The 25,695-nt window shown below is 35.4% G+C and overlaps 1 protein-coding gene and 1 pseudogene across 1 annotated transcript; one reads left to right on the top strand and one right to left on the bottom strand.

The window, feature by feature from the left end:
• Window positions 1-16,638: 16,638 nt before the first annotated feature.
• Window positions 16,639-19,773, bottom strand: LOC115980939 (GDSL esterase/lipase At2g04570-like). The gene is made up of 3 exons (XM_031103130.1): window positions 19,402-19,773; window positions 18,238-18,711; window positions 16,639-16,824 (listed from the first exon to the last, which is right to left on the bottom strand). The coding sequence occupies exons 1-3, from the start codon at window positions 19,771-19,773 to the stop codon at window positions 16,639-16,641; spliced, it is 1,032 nt and encodes a 343-aa protein (XP_030958990.1).
• A 1,412-nt stretch (window positions 19,774-21,185) lies between these two features.
• LOC115980938 lies at window positions 21,186-23,288 on the top strand (annotated as a pseudogene).
• The last annotated feature ends 2,407 nt before the right edge of the window (window positions 23,289-25,695 follow it).

Here is a 25,695-nt window from a genome sequence, read left to right as displayed (position 1 = left end):
AGTACCTCACACTAGAAGCTTTGTAGAGCTTGATTTTGACCGTTCTTCTCAGTCAATCTACAAAACAAAATAACTAGAGGGTTAGTAAGTTTAACTAGAAGGATTTGGACTAAAGTAAATCCTAGCCAAAAAACTTTAGTTTAGGATGCTTTTCTAAGTAAAAAGCTTATCTTTGAATCACTTTTTGGGTGTGGATTCTCTATCTATTGGGAAAAGAATTATGGGGACCTCTTATAGTGTCCAAAGAGAAGGGGTGGAAGCGATTCCAAGTGATGTGAGATTGCCTCCACCAAGATTTTGTGAAAATACTTGCCTTACATAGAATCTAGAAACCCTAGCTGCGTACGTAGGCTCGTGGCTGAGTACACAAGAGTTAAGGATGAGTATGCAAGCTCAAGGTCGCATATGCACCCTTAGGGTTTTGTATGGATTTTTCTTCTTTCAAAAAAGCATCTTTCAAGTAAACATTTCTATAGCTAGGCCCTCGATTAGCCCTAGACCTCCTAGTGTTTTTGTTATTGGGGAGCAGGGGGTTGAGTTGTAAGGGGTACAAAATGAGGTGTCTATAGGTAGCGCTTCTTATTTAAGATGGAGATACAATCTTTGTAAGTGTCGATTGAGACCAAATCCTTAGAAGGAGATTGGATGAGAGAGAGATATAAGCAATTATCCTTGATAGATGAAAAGGGGACGTGAGCCCTTTATCACGTACAAGGTTATCAGAAAAGGATTGCAAGGGCATTCAATAAGAAAGTCAAGTCAAGAAATCTGAAAACAGGAGACCTAGTTTTGAAGAAGCTTAGGGGAGAAATTTCTGACCCTAGTGGTAAGATGAAGCTAAGATGGTTTGGAGCCTTTGTCATCAAGAAGATCATGTTAGGAGGCGCTGTAAAGATTATTGATTTGGATGGAGATGAAATGTTCCATCCAATCAACATGGATAGACGCTCGAAATATAACCCTTGAAAAGAAAAGAAGAAATCTTGCTAGGTTGAAAACTTGAAAAGGCGGCCTAGGCAAAAGTTAAGGCAATAAAACCTTGTTAGATTGAAAACCTAAAAGGGAAATCTAGCCAAAAATTAGGGGAAAAGACCAAGGGTTTGGAAAAAATTCCCACAATTGGCAAAAATTACATGGCACAGAAAAAGAAAAGAAAATAAAGACAATAAGCAAAGATAATAAATGACTAGTTCTCTCATTGCTCAAATTAAAAGATGATAAATTGTTTTCATAGGGGATTTGGAAGATTCCAATCCTTTATTAACTCAAATAAAAAAACATGGAGTCTTAAAGTGCAGAAAGGTAAAATATGGGGCATATCAAGGTAGTCATTTGGTCCACTTCCTCTTGTTGGATTTCTTGTGATCATTTTCTTCCCTTTTGACTGCTCTTAGATAACCAATTCTTGTATTCCAAGGTAGGACTGAGAAAATGAGGAAAGCGAATGTCCTTCATTGCACTTCGAGGCCAAGTTTCGGTAAGCTTACTCAAGAACCTTCGGCGAGTGGATGGTAAGAGCCATTGTCACAAGGCACACCTTGATGATCACCAAGTTGCCATGCAATACGACATGTGGGATAATAAGGGCAACGGCAAAGCCCAGCTAGGATGACACAGTTTTCCTTGAAACCATAGCTAGTCATGGCCTTGATGTGCCATCATTCAACCACCCATTGGATATCGATAGGAGCAAGGTGCTTAAAGAGTTTAGTGAGTGCATCCATCTCTTTCTCTTTGAGCTTGTGGTCTTGATAGTGCTTCTGTTGATAACAATTGAATGGAATGAGAGGAGGATGAATCAACTTGAGTTTCTCATACAACCATACCTGAAGGAGAGAAAAAGAGAGCATGAATGTTGATTGGAAAAAATGAGAGATAAAAAGGGAAAATAGTGATATTTAAAGATGATATAAGGAGCCTCGATGGGTAGAAAACTGAAAGGAAAACCATGCAAAAATTAGTGGAATCTTGCTAGATTAAGGTAACCTAGGCAAAAATTAGGGATCATACTTGAAGAAGAAGGGGTCTCCTCGCATCGCAAAGAAAGTTGCTTCTTTCCTATGGACCGCATCCAAACCATTGAGGGTCAAAGCTAAGATAATAGGCGTTTGGCTTCCACTCCCCAAATTCTTGACCATGTGAAGAATTCCAGGATCCACCCGAAGAGTTTCATGCACCAAGAAAAAGCTCGCAAGGATTCAAAGACAAAAAGCATTGAGATGATGGAAGTGTCCGCTCTAGTTAAGGGTACATCCATTTTGGTAAAGTATTTGAAGACCATGGAGATGTTCAATTTCCTAAACTTACACCACCTCTTGGCCTTGGAAAGATGGACTCCTAAGACTTGGTGAGCAAGTTTAGAAAGATCCATGGACTCCTAAGACTTGATGTGCAAGCTTAGAAAGATCCTTCTCGAGGGTATGAAGGATAATGGAACCCAAGTCGCATTCTCCCATGATTGCGCTAAATTCCTCTATGGTAGGACTGAACTCTACTCCATTAAATTGAAAAACATGGTGAGAAGAAATCTAGAACTCAACATCTGCAAGCTCATCAATTCTGGTTTGAAGAATGTGAGAAGTTGGGATTGAGCTTGCTAACCCACAAAGAGACTTCCATTGGAGAGAATTTTGTCATTGGGAACCCTAAAGATGTTTTTCTATATATAAGTGAAGGAGTTGATTGTAGTTTCAGCCACCTAACTTACGTACATAGCCTCGTGCTTGCGTATGTATGCATTAATGACACACACGCAGCTTAGAGCTTGCGTACGCAGCCCTAACCAGATTTAGGGATTTTGTTGAAATTTCACTCCTTTCTTGAATTCTACTCAAACGAGCAGCTTCCCCCTAGTTTCTAAGATGGTTATGGATTTAAATCCTTATGATAGAGCATTCATTCAAGATACAAGTGCGAAAGAAAGATAAAATGAAGGCCGGGGCATGTTCAAGCATACATACAAGCGCACATACCATATAGAAATCTTGTTTCATTGTTGTAAATGTGGACATATTTTGAAAAAAAGCTGAACTATGAAGATGGTCTTAAGTACAACCTAATGTCTCAAATAAAAGAAATATGCATAGAAGAGAAATAAAATGAAATAAATAAAAGGAAGAAAATACAGGAAAAAAGGTTTTTGTTGTTATGTAGGTACTTAGTCTCTCTTAAAATGTGTGGCCTCAGAGCTCTCACCCCCATCATCATCATCATAGCCTCCGCCTGTTCAGCTACCACTGGCCCTCCAGAAGTAGCCGTCTGTACCATAAATCCTCTATGAGTAGTTGGCCACTTCTAGCTTAAGATTCCCAACCAACAGGATTAGCTCCTCGCATTTTACACTGGTAGGCTGCAATTCCAAGACAAGATTTGTGTTTGAAAAAGAGAAAGCCTGCCATGAACAATAAGAGAATGGGGAAAGCATGAACAGAAAAAAGAAAGGGTCGAAGCACTTACATCTTGAACTCCCTGGGCAATAGGATAACTTATCACATTAGGGTTATGTGTGAAGGCGTGCTCCTTGGCAACCGCATCTGGACCATAAGTATAAACCGAGTATGAAAGGAATTTAGGACTCACAAGGCCCCCACCTATAGGTGCAGCATCAACAAGAAGGATAGCAGGCTCTTCTTAAGATAAGAGATGAAAATTTGAGAAAAAAGTGGTAATAGAGAATGCATGTAAATAAGGAGAAAAAGAAAAGATTAAGAAGCATTCCACCGGGACTGCCCTGAAGGGAGGCATAAGCTGGCTTTCACTAAAGAGGTCGTAGCCACCTCCTCACCTAGTAATCACTCTGAGAATTCGATCTTGTCCACCTTGAAGTCAAGAACCCCACTCGCCATGCTCTCCGAGGCCAACATAAAGAGAGGAGGACTCACCGGAACTCAAGGGTCATCCATAGGCTTAAGCTGAAGAGCCACTTGCTCTGCAAGGTACACTGACCTTAGTCTAGCCCTTCCCAAGATCTGAGACGAGGATGTAAAGGTCCAACTGGCTCTCTCCTCCTTATTAAAGATCATGGGATCGCTATCCCTCCAAGGCATCCACAGGACCTGGGACAAAGGAGATGTTTTAGCGAATAAACCAAAAAAAAAAAGAAGAAAAAAGAAGAATAGAGAAATGAAAGGAAGAAGAAGATGAATAGTAAAAGAAAGAAAAGAAACAGTTAGTAACTGTTGGGAAGTGAAAATGTGGGGAAAGACACCCGATGGCTAAAGTACAGGTAGTTTAGCCCATATTGTTAAACTACGTGTAGTTTTAGTCACCAAAAAAAAAAAAAAAGAATCCCCATCGACTTTTAGAAAATAATAAGGATCAAAGAAAACTCCAAATCCTCCCCAGTGGCTCCAAAAGGATCAGAATTCTAGAATTGCTCCTTCAAGCATCAGAAATTACAGAAATACCCCTCAGTGGGTCAAGAGAAATTGAAAACCATACAAAGGGGATCAGAGAGTTTGAAAGTACCAAGATTACCCCTTGTAAGTAGATAAACTTCCGAGAATCTCCCTAATAAGTTGAGGAAGTTGGAAGCACACAAAGATTCCCCAAAACTTCAGGAATGACAAAGATTAATCCTCCATGAGGATTTGGAAAGGAAATCCCCTAATGACTTAGAGAACACTTAGAGAACCCCTAGGGTGAGTTCTTCCACCAAAGTTACAGAAGACTACCATCACCATGAGAAGACATCAAACTTTGTGCTCATATCCTTCGAGAATTGAACATTCAAGCACAAGTCCTCAGGAACTTTGGATACCAGAGCAGAAAACACCAAAATTCAAGTACATATCCTTAGAATTGAACATGTACACTTGGATACCCATAATGCAAAAAAGACTGAGATAGAAACATTTGCCACCAAGAATATAAGAGATTGAGACAAAGGCAAGAGCTATAAGAGGCAAAAGCCACCCAAAGAAGTTCAAGGCAAAAGCCACTGATGGACACCACAGATATGTATCCTTTTAAGCTTGTAAGAGTACCTTGTTTGTTTGGTTGAAGATTGAGGTTGTTGGCCATGTTTGTTTTCTTTTTAGTAACTCTAGGATACCGAGTCACTCACCTTTTGCTTGACAATTGGCAAACTAGGTTCTTGGATAATGAACCTGTCGTTGCTTGTTTTTCGAGTAACACCCGTGGGACTTTGAACATATGAATCCCACGCAACTCTTCGGAGTTGCACCCCGCCCCATGTATGTATGTTGTTTGCTGTGTGCGTGGGTTGGGCCTAAGCCATATGTTGAAACAAAATGTTTTGTCTCTTTTTATTTTGATTCCCTTAGCGAAGCTCACGAATCAAAAGAGGGACAACTGTAGACACCTCATTTTGTATTCCTTATGACTCGAGCTCCCGTTCCCCAATGATGATAATACTAAGAGGTTTAGGGTTGATCTAGGGCCTGACTATGGAAACACTTTACTTGAAAGATGCTTTTGGGAGAAAGAAAATCCTTACAGAAACCCTAAGGGTGTGTACATGGCCTTAAGCCAATGTACGCAGCCATAACCCTTGTATATGTAGCCACGAGCCTGCGTACGCAGCTAGGGTTCAAAAAACCTCTATAAGGCAAGTTTTATGAAAATTCTTGGTAGAGGCAATCCCACATCACTCAGAATTGCCTCCGCCTCTTCTCTTTGGACACTATAAAAAGGCCCTACAGCCATTTTCCCAAAAATGCACAGAAGTTACTCCAAAAAAGTGATTCAAGAGAAGCTTTTTACTTTGAAAAACATCCTAAACTAAAGTTTTTTGGCTAGGACTTATTTTAGTCCAAAGCATTCTAGTTAAACTTACTAACCCTCTGGGTATTCTGTTTTGTAGATTGACTGAGGGGAACGATCAAAATCAAGCTTTAAAAACCTGCTTGTGTAAGGTAGTTGTTCTTGCTTTTATCCTTTTTATTTATTTATTTATTTTATTTATTTCTGTTTTGTTGCTTTAAAATCTTCCCTTGTAGTTTAGGTTTGTTGGTTGATTTGTTCATAAAGCATGCTAGGTTGTTTAGATTAGGTTTTGATTGGTGTGTCTTTGTTGCATTTATGGGCAGGTTTGCATATGCAAGCTCCTGCATTCGTACGCAACTCCATGTCCCTGCGTACGTAGGCTCAGCCCAGAAACCTAGAATTGTTCGTTCTTTTTGTGTGTGTGTGTGTTTAAATGCTTGTTTTAGCTTCTGTTTAGTTTATTTTTCACATGTTTAGGTTAAGGTCAATAATATAACATGTTTTAATATCTTTTGCTTAGATTATATGATTAGGGTTTTATGCTTGATGAATAATATGAAGGTGCACATAAACATGAACATGCATTGATTGCATAGGTGCTGTGATGCAGTAAGGTAAGTGAGGTAAGTCATGCGTATTCACATATATATGCATTTGATCTGGTTGTCTGAAATGAGTTAATTGATGAATATGATGAACATGCTTGTTTAGTGCTATGATGCCATGCTTTAAATCATTTGATGTTATGTGAGGATGTTCCTACCTTGATATACTTGCGGCCCTTGGATAACACGATTGAATGCCATAATAGACGAATGCTAGGGTTTGGGAATGATATGGTATGTTGTGTGTTTAGATGCATGTTAGTGTGTGTGTGTGTGTGTGTGTGTGAGTTTAGATAGCCTATTAGAAAACTCTTTGATAGGACAAGGATTTGGAACATAATGAGTGGATGCCGACTTACGAGTTGGGTGGGGTTGAGTGCCTAACATCTTCCCATCCCCATGCCTAAACTCCGGACATGTGCTCTAGTAAAGATTAGTGCTTCACATAAGGGAGCTATATATATATATATATATATATATATGTTTCCTAGACCTAATCTAGGTGGTGACTCCAATTTCACCCTCCTCGTCCACCCTAGACCAAGGCGTACTTCCCACGAGGAAGCCACTCATCGCAAGTGCTTGTGCCCATAATAGGTGCTGTGATGAAGTGAGGTAAGTCATGCATAATCACATGAACATGCGTTTGTTTTGGATGATAAGTATGTTTGGTTGATGCCATGATGCTCTATGCTTGCATGTTAGGAATTCGATTGATGTTAGTGCCTTGTTGATGCTACTTCCTTATGAGATGCTTACTCCCCTTGGATATAATGCATGGACTGATTAGATGAATGGTAGGACCTTATATCATGTGTTGCAATGGGATGATATGCCACATTGAATGCTAGATGCATGTTACGGTGTGTGTGAGTCTATAATAACATGTTAGTGGACCTTTTTATGGGATTAGAAGTTGGAACACAATGAGTGGAGTAGGGATGGCAATAGGGCGGGGTGGGGCTGAAGAATGGGGTCTTTGCTCCTACTCCGCATGATTTTGTCTTGCCTTATCCCCGCCCTGCCTTGCATTACGAAAAAATTTAATTGCCCATCCCCGCCCCTTAGGGCCTACGAAGCCCCGCCCCACGCCGTAAAACTCTACTTCTTATTAATTTGCCCATAATTGTTTCAATTTTTTTAGCTGAACCTTTTTCATTAATAAAAATATACTTGAAATTATAAATAAATTTTTTACATCAAATCAAACTAATTTTTAGCAAAAACTGAATAATATTATACAAGTGTTTAACAAGACAATATCACAAAAAAAAAAAAAAATCACATAATACAAAATTAAAGATACAATAGTATATAAATTTGTTTTTAATAAAGACAAAAGAAAATGTTAAAATTTCAACCTTATTTTCAACCTTGGTAGAGAGAAAAAAAGAGGCAGAGAGCCACGTTGGATAGAATAAAATAAGCTAATGATATGTTTGTTTAAATAGTAGGGTTTTAAGGTATAAAAAATTTACAATTTAACCCTTATCAATGCGGGGTAGAGCGGAGATGGGGTGGGAACAAGCCCTAAGAAACAGCTCAGTTTGTGCTATGGAGACAAGCCCTTAATCCTATTAGCCAAAGCTTCAAATTCACCTTTATATAGAGCCATAGATGAAGTTTGCCTCAACCTAGTCAAGGCCTTCATTGTTTCATCATAAGCTGTAGACCCAAATTGAATTAGCATTAGTTGAACCAAGGCCTCCTAATTACCAAAAACTCCAGCATCTTCTCCTTCTTGAAACTAGACCAAGGCTTCTCCCTCCATATGGAAAGATGCCATCATCAACTTCTCAGATTCTGGAACTCTGTAATACTTGAAATACTGATTAGCTTTGTAGATCAAAGAAGTTGGCTCCTCTCCACAGAATTTGGGAAAATCCAATTTCGCTGGTCTCGACAAACTTGAGACAAGATTGTGACAGGTACGGCCTTTTGAAATATGTGAATTATTAGGGCTGTGCTCAGCATTATCCACCGCACTTAATTTCTGTAAAATGGTTGTCAATTTTTGACTCATTTCATTCAAGGTACGGGTATGGATGTTGGTAATTTTGTGAATTTCTTGGATGTCTTTGTTGTGGTGATCTGTGGTGGATTTTAGGGAAGCTATGGTTTCATTGAGAATTGTGGTCGAGCACGTTTTAGTCATGGTGGAACTTGTAATCATAGGACAAGCCTGCTCTAATACCAATTGATAAGATCCTAAAGAATCTAACAAAGATTAGCTGAATTCAAGGACAACCAGGCTCCAAGAATGAAGGAATGTAGAGAAAAAGTGAGAATAGAGCAGTAAAGGAAGCAATGAATCAACGTGTTATTTCTTATGATCCAATTAGTACAATCCAACCTATTTATGTAACAGAATCCATGGTAACTAACTAATTCCTTAATCAAGGATTACATCTCACTAATCAATGCATTAACAATAAGTAGGCAACTAATTAACTACCCATAACCCCCTGCTCTAACTGCCTAACTGACTAACTACCCCTGAAGCCATCACATCAGTAGTTTACACACCTCACAACAATAGCCCACGCACAACACAGCAGCAATCCGCGCACCCCAGTACACACCCCAATGCGTACAGTTGTGCATTACATAGAACACCCTAATGCACCAGCTGCCTTAGCACATGCCTCAGTATTTGGCCTTATATGACTAGTAAGGGAGAAAAGGAGTTTTTTTATTTTATTTTATATTTTTTATTAAATATTTTCTTAAGTAATTTAGATAATTAATTACACAGATTCACTACATACATCAAGGTGAGTTTGGTTTTGGTTAAAAGGGGGAACCTGTTCCATTCACACCACTATCTGACAAATATTTGTGCACTTTTAGCTAAAGGAGTAGAGAAGTTTTAAAGGGTTATTAAAATTAAAAATAATTTTAAAATATCGAGTTTTTAGGAGAAAAAAATTACAATTTTCTATGCATACTTTATAAATCTAGAATTTTAAAACACTATTCAATCTAATATGTGAAACACTCAAAACAATAAAGAGCTAATATTAAAGCCTTACTTTACTTCCTAAGCCATTATAAGTTATGATAGACCAAAAAACAAAAAATCTTAACTTTCTAAATTTTATAATTCAATTGTTATATTTGGGGAGAGAGAATTTAAGCCCCAGATGTCTCAACTAAAAATACCAAGAGATTTTAGTTGAGTTATAATGCTCTTGGTTATCTATCATATTACTTAATTTGACCCTCAATCTGGTAAGAAGTAAGATAAATTTATATTCTTTTTACCTAAAATCTGTCAAAAGGCCATTCATGTTGGACATAGTTTTCAACATCCAGTTAAGGCTTAGTTGGGCTCAAATTTCAGGCCCCGATAGTTTGGGCTAGAATGAAGAAAAAGCTAACTTCAGCCCCAATACCTCTGTAAGGTTGAATTTAATCAACCATCTTGTTGGCTTTATTCCGTGCCAAATTTGCTTGTATTTAAGCAATCAATAACCCTGTATTTAGGTGGGATTTTTGTAAGGGTAGTGGGTAAGATAGTGTGAAGAAATGCTCAAGAGTGTGCAAGAAAAATAGAGACTCGCGACTGGATCTCGCGGGTGACTCGCTGCTGTAAGCCGCTAGAATCTGTACACGTGCCAAGCATGCTAGAAGTTGAAGCGTCATGCTAGCTAGAGCACTACAGGACAAAATAGGACAACTGGCCGTTCAGTTATCTCGCGGCTGGATCTCGCGACTTTGTCAAGCCGCGAGGACAAGCTGTGAGCCAGCCCTATTTTGAAAAACCTAACACTTCACATTCCATTCTCACCCAAGTATAAATACCTCTCATACCCACGAAAGTAAGAGAGCTTCCAGAGAGAATTTTGAGAGAGAAACCCTAGAGTAAAACAAGATTGATTCATCCACAATCTTCGTAAAAGAGACTCTTCAAATTCCTCTACTCTATTCCTCTCCATTGTTAAATCCTTGAGAGGCCTTTTACCAAAACCTTTTCTTACCATATCCATTTCTGTGAGAGGGCTGTTTGGTGTTCTGGGAAGCAATTAGGAAGGAACCAATATCACCTTGGTTGATGCTGTGGTCAAGTAGCGGAATCCGAGAAGCTAGAAAAAAAAATTGGTTCGGCACAACCTTGTTGGAGCAAGAAGCTTGGAGGGCTTAGGTACACTGGGTAGATTAGGCTTGGAGGGTCTATTGCTGTTCATGTATCTCAACTACATTTTCTAGTGAATTATGAAAGTTCAAATATGTGTAGAAAACACCCTTGAACGTTTAGACCCCCAAATACAAAATAACCAATTCAAGCTTTATGACAAACAACTAGTGTGCGGAAAATGAACATAAGCATTAAACAGAATTGGAAATCAATCTAAGCCAATTATAAATCACATCCACAGCAGAAATTAAAAGGCAAAGATAAAGGGAAGAGAGATGCAAACACAAGGACAACACGCGATGTGTTATCAAAGAGAAAACCAAAGCCCTCGGCGTAAAACCTCTCCGCCGCCCTCCAAGCGGTCAATAATCCACTAGAAAATGTAGTTGGGATACATGAACAGCAATAGACCCTCCAAGCCTAATCTACCCGACGTACCTAAGCCCTCCAAACTTCTTACTCCAACGAAGTTGCGCCGTACCTTTTTCTTTTCTAGCTTACCGGATTCCGCTATAATCCATAGCATCCGCCATCCTTGGCATCTTCCAATACTTCCCAAAGCTCCAAAAACTCTCAATACTCTAAATGGGTGTGGGTAGTGTTTGGATAAAAATCTACTTTCAATAGATATAACAATGAGAGAGGGAATGAGAAGAGACTACAAAGATTTCTCTTTAAGAATGAGTAGCTCTCTTTAATTGGGTGGGTGTTTTGAAGAAACCTCTCTTAGGGTTTTTCTCTCTGAATAGCCACACATATTTTGTGGGAATGAGGGGTATTTATACTGGTGTGAGAATAGAATGCAAAGAGTCAGTTTTTCCAAAAACAGGGTTGGCTGGGAACTTGACCTCGCGACTTAACTGAGTCGCGAGTTCAAGTCGCGAGCTAGCTAAAAGGCCAGTCTAGATTTTTGTCCTGTAGTACTCCAGCTGGCATGACTGTTCAGCTCCCTGCATGCTCCGCACGTGTGCAACTTTTGGCGGCTTGCAAGCCGCGATCTTCCCGCGTGATCCAGCCGCGAGATCCAGCCGCGAGTCCCTGCTTCACTGCACAGACTTGAGCATTTCTTCACACTCTCTCACACACTACCCTTACATGATTCCCACCTAAATACAAGGTTTCTAAGTGCTGTATTACAAGAAAATATGTCACGGAATAAAGCCAACACATGGTTGATTAAATTCAACCTTACAAATTACTTACCGCTTGGAGGGTGGCGGAGAGGTTTTACACCGAGAGCTTTGATTTCCTCTTCGATAACACATCGTTGTGTTGTCCTTGTGTTTGCATCTCTCTTCCCTCAATCTTTGCCCTTTATTTTTTGCTATGGATGTGATTTTAATTGGCTTAGATTGTTTACCAATTTTGTTTATAGCTTGTGTTCATTTTCCGCACACTTATTGTTTGTCATAAAGCTTGAATTGGTATTTTTGTTATTGGGGGTCTAAACGTTCAAGGATGTTTTATACACTATTTGAACTTTCAACCTCAAATTATAGCCTGATGTCTATGAGAATAAGGTTAAACTTGGATTTACAAGTCTGGACTAATATATGGTATGGTTTTAGAAAAGGTCTCACACTTGATGCCTACATGATAATTTTATGTCCAACTTGCAGCTCGAAGTGTTAGTTGAACTAGTGGAATGAATGATGAATCACCGTTTTTCACAAAAAGAAATCAATCCACCAAGACACCAACCCAACGAATTGGGCATTCATAGGTAGTGAAAAAAAGAAGGTAATGGTTTTTTTTTTTTTTTTTTGAGGAAAAAAAGAAGAAGGTAAAGGTGACTGCAATAGAAAAGGAGAAATAGTTTAATTACGTAAAGAGGCATAAAGGGGGATTATTGGACTAAATTATTCAATTGCAATCATTAGCTTTATGCAAAATTGCTTAATTGGTCACTTCCATCAAAGAGAAAGTCTATAAACACAAAAAGAAAAAAAAATTGATAGAAATTTTCACGACAGCTAATATAGTAGATTGTTATTAATAGCTAAAAAAAGTGGTGTCAAATGTCAATAGTTGGATCAGATAAGAACTAGTAAAATTTTCCTAACTCAACTGTTGTGAAATTTTTTTGTATATGTATGTAATGTTGCTATTCCATCAAATATATTTTTGGAGTTAAGATGGGACATATTTTTAATAGAATATCATTCATTGTGTGTATGTTTCTCTCCGCTATCCACATACATAGGCATTTGTAACATGTTTGTCTTTTGGTTGTATCTGTTACACCTAGGAGACATTGACAATGACCCTAATCATAAACAAATTCCACACCTTGCTAACCAAAAGTGAACACAAAAAAACATAATTTCAATCCCCACTACACCACAAACAAATAATCAATGACTAAATCACAATTTCTTTTAGCTGAATAAAAAGGGTACAAGGAGACTACTATTGGAAACTACCCTCTATGTCATCTGCGGATAAAGAATTAACAATAGATGTGCTCTTTTTATAGTATTTCTTGGTATGCTCTCCATCCAAAAACCTTGATTTTATAAGGAACCCAAAGTTTCCAAAGATTTCTCCATACTTGTTGGCCAATTGGATCCTTAGAGCTTTCGACCCGATTCTCTTCTCTCAGCACCTTCCTTGCCACATGGTACCTGGATTGAATAGAATACATACCATTCTTATTATTAAGCTATACAACTGAGTCAAACACAAACCTATGACTTAGTGGTATATATTCTACAAATGGCCTCGGCATCTTTCCTATGAAAGGTTGCCATGATGAGATCACGCCTCCACCAATTTAAATCTGGATCTATGAGGTCAAAAACCCGCCACTCGTCATGCATCAAATAGAGAACTTTATTTGTTAGGTGATTTGGAATCCATTTATCTGCATGTACTCTAATGGATAACCCATTTCCTACTCTCCAACAACATCCACTCTTCAAGATAGGCATTGCTGCCATAATACTTTTTCATACATAAGAGTTATTGGGTGACTCAATAGGATCAAGAAAGTGGCACCGTGGAAAATATATAGCTTTGAAACACTGGAAAATAAGTGAATCCTAGTCATGCAACATTCTCCAACCTTGCTTTGCTAACATAGCTATGTTGAAATATCTCAAATCCCGAAAACCCATCCCGCCCTCTTTCTTAGGCTGAGATAATTTACCCAGCTTTTCCAATGAATCTTCATATCATTCCCAACTTGTCCCCCCCAAAATTTTGCAACATTGCATTGAGCTCATCGGATGTGTGGTGGTTTTAGTTATCCACTATCTAGTATTGATTCGCGTAATATTAATAATAAAATTCCTAGTTTTTTGTTTTTATTTTGTTTTGGGCATAAAAGGAGATTCATTACTAAAACAAACAGATAGAGTTTTTACAAACATGAAATTAAAGGAGAGCCACAAAGGGTCTACAAAGACACTAGACACACATAAAAATTCATCCTACTCTCAAATCACCCCAATCTATTTTATAACCACTTGCTGCAAGTAGAGTGCAGCAAAGAGAAAACAACCAATTGTAAGGAAAAACAAAATTATGGCTTCCAAGACACAAATTTATTATATAGTATAATATATGGGTCTTGTTAACAAGAGTTTTAAAATAATAATAATTCATTGGTTTGCAATAAATTCATTATAGTTCTCTATGCTTTTCTTGATACTTGTCAATGTCCTATGCAATTTGTAGTACACATTTTGAATTAATTTGTCAAAAATTATCTTATAACTCATACATTTTAGTAATCACGTGTTCTAATATTGAAATGATCCATTGCCAAATATAATTGGAAAAGGTTGATGGATGCTTAAGGACATTGGTTTATTATATATTTTTAGAAATTTTTTATGGAAAAAGAAAAAAGTTAATAACTTTTTACAATTTTTTTTTTTTAATATTTCTCGTAAATATGGTATCAAAACTTTCTTAAAATTATCAATTAACAAATGACTTAAGAGCACCCATTAACCGAACTTATTATAATTATATCTAAACAAATTTTGATGCCATGTCCCATACAGTTTCTATAGAAACCTATGGAGCTTTCTCATTGTGGTATCACTTGCAACATCAAAAAATTACTAGACTATTCTTGAAAATTATAGTGGAGCAAAGAATTATATCCAACAAAACGTGAAAATTGATTCAAGATATATAGCTTGAATCTAAAAAGGTGTAAACCCAATCACATACATACATTATCATGCGTGATAAGTTTTGTATGTTTTTCAAGTTCAATACTAATTTTGTGTGTATTTTAAGTTTAGTTTCCTGATAGAGGCATGAAAGCCAAACAACATAGCTTCCACACATGCACTATATGCGCGGCCGAGGAGCAGAATCACTAACCTTCTAGCTAGTAGCCACCAAAATTTAATACATTGTCGGGCAGAGTGTTCTAACGTCTCACTGCACATACAATTCATCGCAAACACGGAAAAATGACCAAACATAAATTTGTAGAGAATTGTGTAACATTTTAATTAAGAGGAATGAAACAACGATTTTCACTATATATAAATGGCCAGTTTGAACCTCATTAAGGACATTGACAATCCTAAAAAAATTAAAGGAATTCATAGAAAGAGATGAAGTATAGAGGAGAGAGAGACAGAAAGTCTTCTACAGTAAGAAGTTCTAGGTAAGCTTCAGAGAAACTAGCTCTATTAGCTAGGATTGGACTAGCCTAGAAGGAAGCTGCCCAAAGTAGTCCAAACTCCAAAAGGTAGAGAACTAGGAATGGAAGGAACTACCCCTCTTCAAGAAATTAGAGCAAGCTCTAAAATAGACCATTCACATCAAGTATAGTTCTTAAGCTTTATTTTTCAAGCGAAAGCATCACACATATATAGGTAGACTTACATGGAGCCAATCCCCGCAAAAGTCCACAACACACAACATGATAAGAGAATGACGCTACCCAGCTAGCCAGTTCTTCCCATCATACTTGAAAATTTTTATGTATTATATATGTGCTTGCTAATACCTTCCTTAAGCATAAAAGAATCCCCGAGCCAATATCTACGGTTTGCAAATTTATTGCTCAACTTAGATTAGGGGAGCGCACGCACGAAAAAAATAAAATAAAATAAAAAATCATGGCATTGAGTTGGATGTAAATCAGGTATCGACACTATATTCTTTTTTTTTTTTTGTCTAATAAATAGACTAATCCACTTTATTATTGAGGAAGTGCTAACGTGGCGAATGATGCCTTTGATGTACATTTAATTTATCACTCATATAAATTCCTTTATCATTCATATAAAACAAACAGTAGGAAGGGTATTGAAATAAAATTATAACTTTGGGGGGTCAATCATGTGTGTTTTGATAATTTAAAAGGTAAGTATAATTAGGGTGATAGTTTAGGGTAGAAAAGTATAATTTGCACTTGAAAATATTGAGTATAGGCTGTAAGAAGAAAATGTAATTTTTTTTTTTTTGATAAAGAAAATGTAAAATTGATTAGTGATATATTGCTTAAATTACATGTGTAATTTAAAACAAACTTTGAGAAAATATGTAAATAATTATATTATTCCACTCTTGCCAAAAAAAATATTTCCTCCTTGGCTTGAACTTTTTTTTTTTTTTTTAAATACAGAATCCCTTGGCTTCAACATTTTGCTTAATAACCATTTTTTTTTCTTGATAGCTTGGTTTGAATTAGAACTGTAGATTTTTTTTCCCACTCTAATATGTACTCTCACTCTCACTAATGGACTTAGCTTAGGTTCAATGCATTGAATCCAGTAAAATAATGAGATGTGACAAAAAGTGCACCCGTGTTACCATCGTAACGAGTCTAATGCAATTAGACATCAGATCCAATCTTTCCTCATTAATTTTGGCTCAAACATTTCAGTGGATAAATACAAAAAAAAAAAAAAAAAAAAAAAAAAAAAAAATTCAGGTAAGCTAGATCAATAAATAAATAAATAAAATCACGTCGAGATTCCAATTGCCATTGGATTCGGACCTCTATCGTTGAATAATAATAGAGCCATTGTTGTTATATTACAGAATAAGGACAAAATCTAAAACCAAACAAATAGATAAAGAAATCCATCATTATAAATAAATAAATAAATATTTTAATTGAGATATTATGGTAATCAACCACAACAAAAATAAGAGATTTTTTATTTATTTATTGTTATTTTTGGATGAAAGTAATCAACAAAAATATGCTAGAAGCTTATCAAGAAAACTATTAACAATTATGTGATTTGTTTTCTCTGTAGGGTGGAAGGCATCCCAAAAGACATACTTATTCGCATCCGAACAAGTAAACGGACTGAGCTTATTGCAAAGGTAACTCAATTCGAATTTGCCTGTAGCACAGCATCCCTTTCCTACAACGTGCCAATCCACTCATATTTGTTATAACTGAAGAACTTACGAGTAGAGGAAAAATAAAATAAAAACAAAACCTGACATGTATTGTTTGTTTCAAATTGGATTAGTATAGTAAGTAGAGCCGGCTCTAATTTTGGGGCACAAAACATTCGCATTAGTTCGTGCAAAATATTACACATCAAATTATCTATTTTATACTATATTTCATTAAAATATCAAATATTCTTTATTTTTTTAATTATTTTTTTTCTTTACAAACAATAGTCAATATTCATGCTCGTCCTTCATCATCGAAATACATAAAGAAAGAATAAACAACTTCTTTTATGTATAGTTGCATATGGTTTTATTTATGACTAGTAATAAGTGACTAACTAATTCAGGGGAGGAAAAGAGTAACAATGATGGTAGAGATGTGGACTTATGTCCATCACCTATGGTAAAGGTCCATTCTCCCCTATAGTGTCAAGTTGTAAATCTCTCTCAATGGTCAATACAGAGAAGTTATGGACTCTACTCTACTCTCACACGAATCCATTCTGCATTATTCATGAGAGTAATGCTAGAGATACATGATTTGGTATAATTTTGTGCCATAACTCGCCATGTGATGAGTCTCTACTTTCACACGAACCAGGTCTGTGTAGAGTCCTTAACTACAGCTCCTCTTTCATGTGAGAGGGAGAAGAGTTCATTGGATGGATATATTTATATTTCCCTAACCTACATATTTATTTTCTTTCAATTCTTAATATATATATATATATATATATCATACTTTTTTTAATTTTTTAAAGAAAAAATATCATATTTCATTTCATTGTATTCCAGTCCTTATAATCTACCAATCTCATTCCAATTTATATATATATATATAAATATATATCAAAACATGATGTAAGTCGTGAGCTAGGATATGAGTTTTCCTTGGTCTCTTTTAAGTCCTAACCCAATGAAATATAATCGTTGATTTGGACCATATTTTTAAATTTTTTATTAAAAAAAATCTAACAAGCAAAATCTGTGTGTCCCCTTCACTCATCCTCAACCAAATAATAGGAAAGATATTAGATATAGAACAAAGATTACCTCTAATAAACCAATAAAGAAGAATATTTTTTTCAACTTATTACATACGTGTTTATTTATAAGATTGTTTATGTGAATTATTTAAACAAGTCAAATAACTAATTAAAAAAATATTACATTTTATATTTAGAGAAAAATATAAGTATTTATTTTTTTTGAGAATCCAAAGTCATTTAATTTAATATACTTAAAAGGAAAATTATTACCTACTTATTAAAAAAAAGGGAGGAATATCATTGTTAATCACAATCATAAACAGGTAATACCAAATTAATTCAGCTAAAAAAAAAAAAAGTAAAACCAAATTACATTAAGTACAAGGAGTATGAACTTACCATATAAAGAAGGTTTCTTGATGATTTGATTGAGAATCTTGTATACATCTATAGATAGTAATCTGAGCCCTGGAAGCTCCTTATTCAGCCTTTTCACCAAACCATCTAACTTCCCATTAAATTCCAACACCACATTGTTAAATTTCTCCACGCATTCATTTTGACCCAAAATATTTATGGTTCTCTCCAGTGGCAAACACCCCATTGGTGGAAGTCCAGTGAGTGATATTTTTCGAACTCCAAGACTATACAATTCTCTGAGAAAATCTTCATACTGTTGGACTATGAATTGAGATTGCCGTTTAGGGGATAAGTAATAGTTCTCTAGGAAGTCGTTTGTTCCTAGGCTCATCAAATATAAGGCCTCACTCAAAATCTCATTTGCCTTGTCTTTACCAACATAGGCTCTCAACTTGTTTTTGTACGCCTTGTAGTACTCCAATTCCTTCCACATTGGTATCACTTTCTGCAAATTAAGGAAGCACAAGTTAAAAATTGGTATAACTTTCTCATGCACACGCATTGACAAATTAGAATAACAAAAAGTATGTATTAATTACTCATAAGAAAAGTATGAATCAATTAATCTTTTATAAGGTAAAAAAACAAAAACAAAAGGAAAAAGTTTAGCTCGAAATTAGTTTGAGCTATTTTCTTTCAACACATTGTATAACGATTGAAGAAACCATTAATATGTAGTTTTTGTAGCAAAAATTTTAAATGAATTATGTGACTCATTTAAATAATACACATGGTTTGTCATATAAATTGCAACCTAATGAATTGGAGAAGATAATTCTCAACCAGTTAGAACCTAAATTTGTAGAATTAAAAAAAAAAAAATAGTATTAATTAAAAATAGAGGAGGGACCAACAAATAATGTCACAAAGTGGATGACTTGATAGTTACAATGGAGAGGGGATTCCTTTAGAAACTCTAAGGGTCCGTTTGGATGGGGAGGGAGAGGAATAGAGTAGAAGTAGTTGAAAATAGGCTAATTTTGGGCTGATTCGACTCTACTTTACTCTACTCCCCCTCACTTCTTCTCAATCCAAACAGACTATAAGAGTTGCCAGTTGAGCTAAAAAGCTCTTTGCATAGTTTTTTATTTATTTTATGCATACGTTGATAGATATGGTTTGGTTTGATACTTACTAATACATCAGAAGTTGCATTGTCATAGCCTGTCCCAGCAGAAGCAAAGCAAACTCCAGTGGCAAAATCTGATATATTATACGCAGGATCTAAGTAAGCGGGTACTGTTGGTTTGAGCCCAAAAGCCTCAGAAATGAAGTCTGGAGGAATGCGACCATTAGAGAACCGTCTTGTGGGGCGACCACCAGCAAAATCACGTCCATAAGGCCTGAAATTGCTCTTGAGAAGAGTTGGAACCACGTTGTTGTTTCCTGCATCCACGGTTGAGTCCCCAAAAACTATGATGGCTGGAACTTTGCTTTCGGTTATAGAGACTAGTATTAGAAGCTCAGCCACTACCAAGAGCCGTGGAGTAGTGTATGTGTATGCCATAATTGCTTTGTGTCTTGGTAGCCTGCAAATGATTTAATATAAAAAATTAATCAATCTTCCCAACAATTTCAGGCAGTAAATGTTTAGAGTTTTAAACAAAGGGATAATTAATGTAGAAGTGGCAATAATTACAGCAGAGTAAAATGGAAAAAAGAAACAAAAGTGAGAACTCTCGTCATAAACATCATGATAGATTATTATACGAGAATTATCAGTCCCACTCTAAATACTTTATTTAAAAAAAAAAATTGCTTCATACCAATTTATAGCTATCTTCTTTTAACTCACTATGTGACAATTGAAGACCATACATATATGTAGTTTTAGTCACATAACCTTTGTAATGAGTCATGTGACTTGTTTAAATAATACACATGTATAGATAATAGTCATATAACCACATAATAGTTGGAAAGATAATTTCAAACCTATTTAAAGCCAAACTTTGTTATTTTACTTTATGTTTTGTCACTCAAAATGTGTTACCCCTTTTTTTACTTTTTTAAAAAAAAGGATAAATGCATGACATACAATACTTGATAAAGCATAAAATGGAAACACTAAGTGTTTTACTTTATTTTTTTTTATCACCTACACCTTGTGACATATCCATTTTAATCTTTTCCTTTATAAAGTAACCCAGTGGTGGAACTAGGAATTTATCTTTGTGGGGGTCATACATAAAACTAGACAACTAATTTTTTGTGTGTGTATGAAATCTTGAATAGTAATGTATAATACAATTTAATAATCAATATACATTTCAAGAATGTGTCAATAGTCCTAAACTTACTAATGAAAGACAAACAATCATTCAAATTTTGACCCATAAAAAATTCTAATAAAAAACAACTAAATACATGTTATATTATTTCATCAATAGATTAAATGTTATATAGTAGTATATTTTAATCAAGTACATTTATAATGCCCTATGATTTATATATATATATATATATATATATATATATAACTGTAATAACAAATAATATATTATAAGGAAAATTAAAAGAAAACAAATGAAAAGAAAAGTGCATTATTTGGTAATTAGGAAAGTGGGGTAACAAAGGGGGTTAGGGGCACAGCTACGTAGGGGCCTACCCGTATTTCCGGATGCTGCCATTTAAAGCAAAGAAGTTAAGATGATATAAAATGTAAAATAATCTTATCTTATAAAATAACAAACGATAATTAATTAGTGGAGGAGAAAGCACAAAAACTAATAATAGTATAGAAGTTGAAGTATATACAGGAGAGTTCTTAGCAACCTTGCACTAAATTAGTTAATATTAGTTGAGTAGTTTCAATGGTGTGGAACTCAGGTACTGAAGTATAAAGAGCTTCAAACCAAATGAGGTTACCGTAATATTGTACAACAAACTGGCAATAGAAAGAAAATAAAGAACAATAAGATGGGAAAGAATTTAAGCATTGCAACAATTTCCTTGCTATTGGTGTTGGCATCCACCAAAGCCCAGCAGGTCTTTGACGTTAAATCATATGGAGCACAACCTAATGCTGATATAACCCAGGTATAAATAAGTAATTGACGAGAAGAGTGTGTTCCAGTTAACATCACTAGTAAAGCCTTTTAACTTTAACAAGATAACTTAGGTTCAAACTTCGTTTACACCAGAAACGGATCAATGTCATGACCAAATGATAAAACATTAAAATGCAAAATGATTATTATTTACTGATCTTGATTATTTTTTTTTTACAATGTGTGTAGGCTTTGACAAAAGCTTGGAAAGCTGCATGCGCAGTAGCAGGAAGTAAAGTTGTGATTTCAGCAGGGGTATACAAACTAGGTTTAGTGACTTTGTTGGGTCCATGCAAAGGTGCAATTGAGTTTAACCTTCAGGGAACCCTATAGGCCCCATCAGATGTTGCCTCCTTCAACGGTAAAGATGGTTGGGTTGCTTTTGAACGTATCGATGGTCTCACTGTGTCAGGTGGTGGAGTTTTTGATGGCGAAGGACAACAAGCATGGCAAAAAAATGAGTGTGCCAAAGACAAAAACTGCAACTTACTTCCTATTGTAAGATTTCAATCTTAATTAATTAGCATTTATATTTCATCATTTTCTATTAGATATACATAGACACTACAACTTTACAAAATTTACCCATTAAAAAAAAATTCAAACATTTATATGTTAAATGATGTTTTACTAATAATTTGATAAGTTTTGTATAGTGATGTGTCACAACTCAAAAAAGAATTAATTTTATATGAGAAAGTTTATGGAGTACTTTTTGTGCCACAACACTAACATGTGCGACTATAAGCGATATAGAAAAAACAATGGTTAAATATAAAAGCGATAATCACCAATCACAATCGCACATGTAATCTTTTGACAAAGCTTGTGGTCTCTGAAGAATTGTTTATATAATATAATATTATTGAAGTAGTACCAACCACATTCATAGAAACATTAGTTTGTAAGTTTTTATGTAATAATATTTGCTACAACTTTACCATTTTTTTTTATATTGATTTAATGATCACGTTTGTTTCCAAAAAAATTATTATTATTATTTTTTTATAATTCAAAGAATCGTTACCATTTTACTAATTAAAATCTTTTTAAATGAAACTCGAGTTCTCATATTTAGCGTTTTAATTTATCTAACTTGTAAACATGAACAGAATATAAGGTTCGACTACGTCACAAATTCAAAAGTCCAAGACATTACATCGAAGGACAGCAAATATTTCCACATCAACCTTTTGGAATGCAAGAAGTTGCAACTCCAACATGTTACCATAATTGCACCCGCAGATAGCCCCAACACTGATGGAATCCACATGGGACGTTCATCTCAGATCACCATTACCAATGCCACTATTGGAACAGGTGATGATTGCATCTCCTTTGGTGATGGAACCCAAGATGTTACTGTCAACCAAGTAACTTGTGGACCTGGCCATGGTATCAGCATTGGAAGTCTTGGAAGGTACGAGAACGAAGAACCCGTTTCAGGAATCAGAGTTACTGGTGCCACACTTAGCAATACAGATAATGGTGTTAGAATCAAAACATGGCCTGCTTCCTCTTCTGGAGTTGCTTCTGATATACATTTCGAGGATGTTGTCATGAACAATGTTGCCAATCCTGTCATCATTGATCAAAACTACTGCCCAAACAGTCAATGCTCAAACCAGGTTATTATAAAACATCACAAATATATACACAAATTTTGATGTTAAAAAAAAAGTAAAACTACTAATATCGAATTCTTGGGTGCACTTTTTTGTTTTGTTTTCAGTCTCCCTCTAAAGTTAAGATCAGCAATGTTAGCTTCAAGAAAATTAGAGGCACTTCTTCGACAAAGGAAGCTCTGAATCTTATTTGCAGTAAGAGTGTACCATGCCAACAAGTGGTGCTTTCTGACATTGATCTCGCGTACAAGGGAGGTGGAGGATCTACTACTTCCACTTGTACTAACGTCCAGCCTGCAATTTCGGGCAAGTTGAACCCTCCTGCTTGTACCAATAAACATTATTGAAATGCTTCCCAAGCTGTTAAAACTAATGTAGAATGAACAAATACAATTTGCAGATAGGTTATCGGGGTTCTATTCTAAATAGAATCCCATCTAACATGTTCCCCTTTTCTTTATTTAAATGAAATTGGGGAATTTTTTTAGTTATTTTTTGAGTTGTAAAGGTTCAGCCTTTTGTTGAAATCTGCTATGATCTGTAGTGTTGTAGATAGTAATTGTTCTGTTATTGCAATTGAGAACATTCTTAATAAAAATCAAAAAATTTATTCAACTCTTCCTAAATGCTTTTTATTCTTAAGTGATATTGTGCACCAATATTGTTAAGCATCTACTACCAATCCAATTTACTACACAATCGGGTAAGTAAACAAAAACAAAATGAACAAAATTTTAGGTTTCGATGGAATTTTGATCGTTTTTTAGGTTTCGGGGGTATTTTGGTCGTTTTTGGGTTTTAGAGGTATTTCTTTCATTTTTTACGTTTAGGGGGGCACTTTGGTTTTTTTTAGGTTTTGAGGGTATTTCGGTCATTTGATGGATTTAGGGAGTATTTTGGTCATTTTAATGTTTTAGAGGTATTTTGGTCATTTTTTAGATTTAGGGGGTATTTTGGTCATTTTAAGATTTCGGGGGTTATTTATTTCTTTTTTAGGTTTAGGAGGTATTTTCCTAATTTTGGAGGTTTTATGGGTATTTTGGTCTTTTTAGTGGTTTTGGGGTACATTAGAGTTTGGTGATTTGTAGAAATGATATTTGGGCTTAATTGGGTACCTAGTTAAAACCCAATTAACATTAGTTATAATTGGGTCTAATTGGGTTACTACCCATTTAACCCAATTAATAATTGGGTGGGTTTAGGTGGTATTTAAGTTGGTGGGTTTGCGTGGGAAAATGGGCATGGATCGTTTTTGCCAACTCGACTCAACCCATGGACAGCCTTAGGCATTACCATCATCAACCAAAACCAAAAGCCCATTCAATTGCATCTCTTTCACAGAGTCACTAAATTACATGCCAATCCTTTTGTAAAAAAATATTTTGAGGCTGCTAGATTTATCCATTTGGCATGGTACTCACACGCCCAACACGTATCTATAGTACTATTTAAGGGTATTGCCCTGTTTGGGATCGTCTATTCAGATGCCCAAAATTCCCTCAAATTCATTCGTTTCTAAGGTTTAAATCATAAGGTTAGACATGTAAAATTAGTATTTCAAAAACACCTAATTTTTATCTAAATTTAAAAAAAAAAAAAAAAATTCTCCCAACTCCACATTTCTCTCTCACGTTAGTTGTCAAGTACTAATACAACATCTTCTTTTAGAGAGGAAAAAAAAAAAAACTGTTTTTTCCTTTTTCCACAAACATACCATTTTTTTTTATCACTGAACTGTTTTTAACCCACCTCCACATTTTCTCTCTCGCATTAGTAGTCCAGTACTAATACAACTTCTTCTTAAAATAAAAAATAAAATAAAGCTCCCATGAGTAAAATGAGTAAACCCAAAAGATAAAAAATGAAAAGCATCATTGCACGTGCAAAGCGCATGTGATGATGCTAGTTACTTTTAATCAAGCTTATGAGAATCATTTCTAACTTAAAGAGTAAAGACTAAAAGCCAGGCCAAGCACCCTACCATTTCAGTAAATCACATGCTAGTGTTCTCATATGCCATAAGTAATAAGAACATCAGGTGATATAACTCGAATAGAAGCAGCATCACTAGCACTGCTACCACAAAGACACCATGCTTAAGAGGCATAGTGCTAGAATTTCGAACCTAAGAACATCTTTAATAGGTTCCTAAGTGTCAGCAGTAGTCTCACAAAATATTCAGATAATTAGAATATTCAAATAAACTTAAAAAATAACACGATTTTGCAGCAAGGTTCTACTAGACAAGCCAGAAGTCACAGATTATGAGAGGATTTACAATTCCCTACACTGTAAGAACAATATTTCTCAAAAAATCTTTTTATATGAACATCCTTTAAACCTCTTGATCTTGACAATATTTAAGCAACGACACCAGAAAGGAATTGGAAGCTCTCCAAGATTTCTGTGTTCTTGTTAAAATATTTCTCTAGCCTTGTTTCCTCTGCCTTTAGAGTTTCTTTATCCGTCGCAATCCTAGAGTTTTCAGTTATCACAGACTTTAGGCAATGCCTCCAACACGAAACTGGAAGGAGTTTGCAATAGCTAGGCTTTGCCCCTCTAAGAATAGGCTTTTCGTAGGAGAACTGAAATCAGGTAAAGAATAGGTAACACTATCAAAATGCTAAAAAAAAAAAGGTTTAAGAGATTGGATGTAGTTAAATTAGTCTACTTTTGTGACAAAATGAATCATATTTATCAAATTATGATGTAGTCACGGTTATTGGCAAATATTTATTTTTACAAATACACTCA

Source organism: Quercus lobata, chromosome 3 (assembly GCF_001633185.2).
Source record: "Quercus lobata isolate SW786 chromosome 3, ValleyOak3.0 Primary Assembly, whole genome shotgun sequence".
NCBI lineage: Eukaryota > Viridiplantae > Streptophyta > Magnoliopsida > Fagales > Fagaceae > Quercus > Quercus lobata.
This window is presented reverse-complemented; position numbering and strand designations above follow the sequence as displayed.

What these genes read in the sequence shown, in the direction of transcription:
- LOC115980939 (XM_031103130.1), bottom strand. Translation starts at nt 19,773, where the DNA reads ATGGCATACACATACACTACTCCACGGCTCTTGGTAGTGGCTGAGCTT. An exon ending in ATGCAACTTCTGATGTATTA is followed by an intron (nt 18,712 to 19,401) that starts GTAAGTATCAAA and finishes CTTAATTTGCAG; the next exon opens with AAAGTGATACCAATGTGGAA. An exon ending in CTTCTTTATATGGTAAGTTC is followed by an intron (nt 16,825 to 18,237) that starts ATACTCCTTGTA and finishes GTGGATTGGCAC; the next exon opens with GTTGTAGGAAAGGGATGCTG.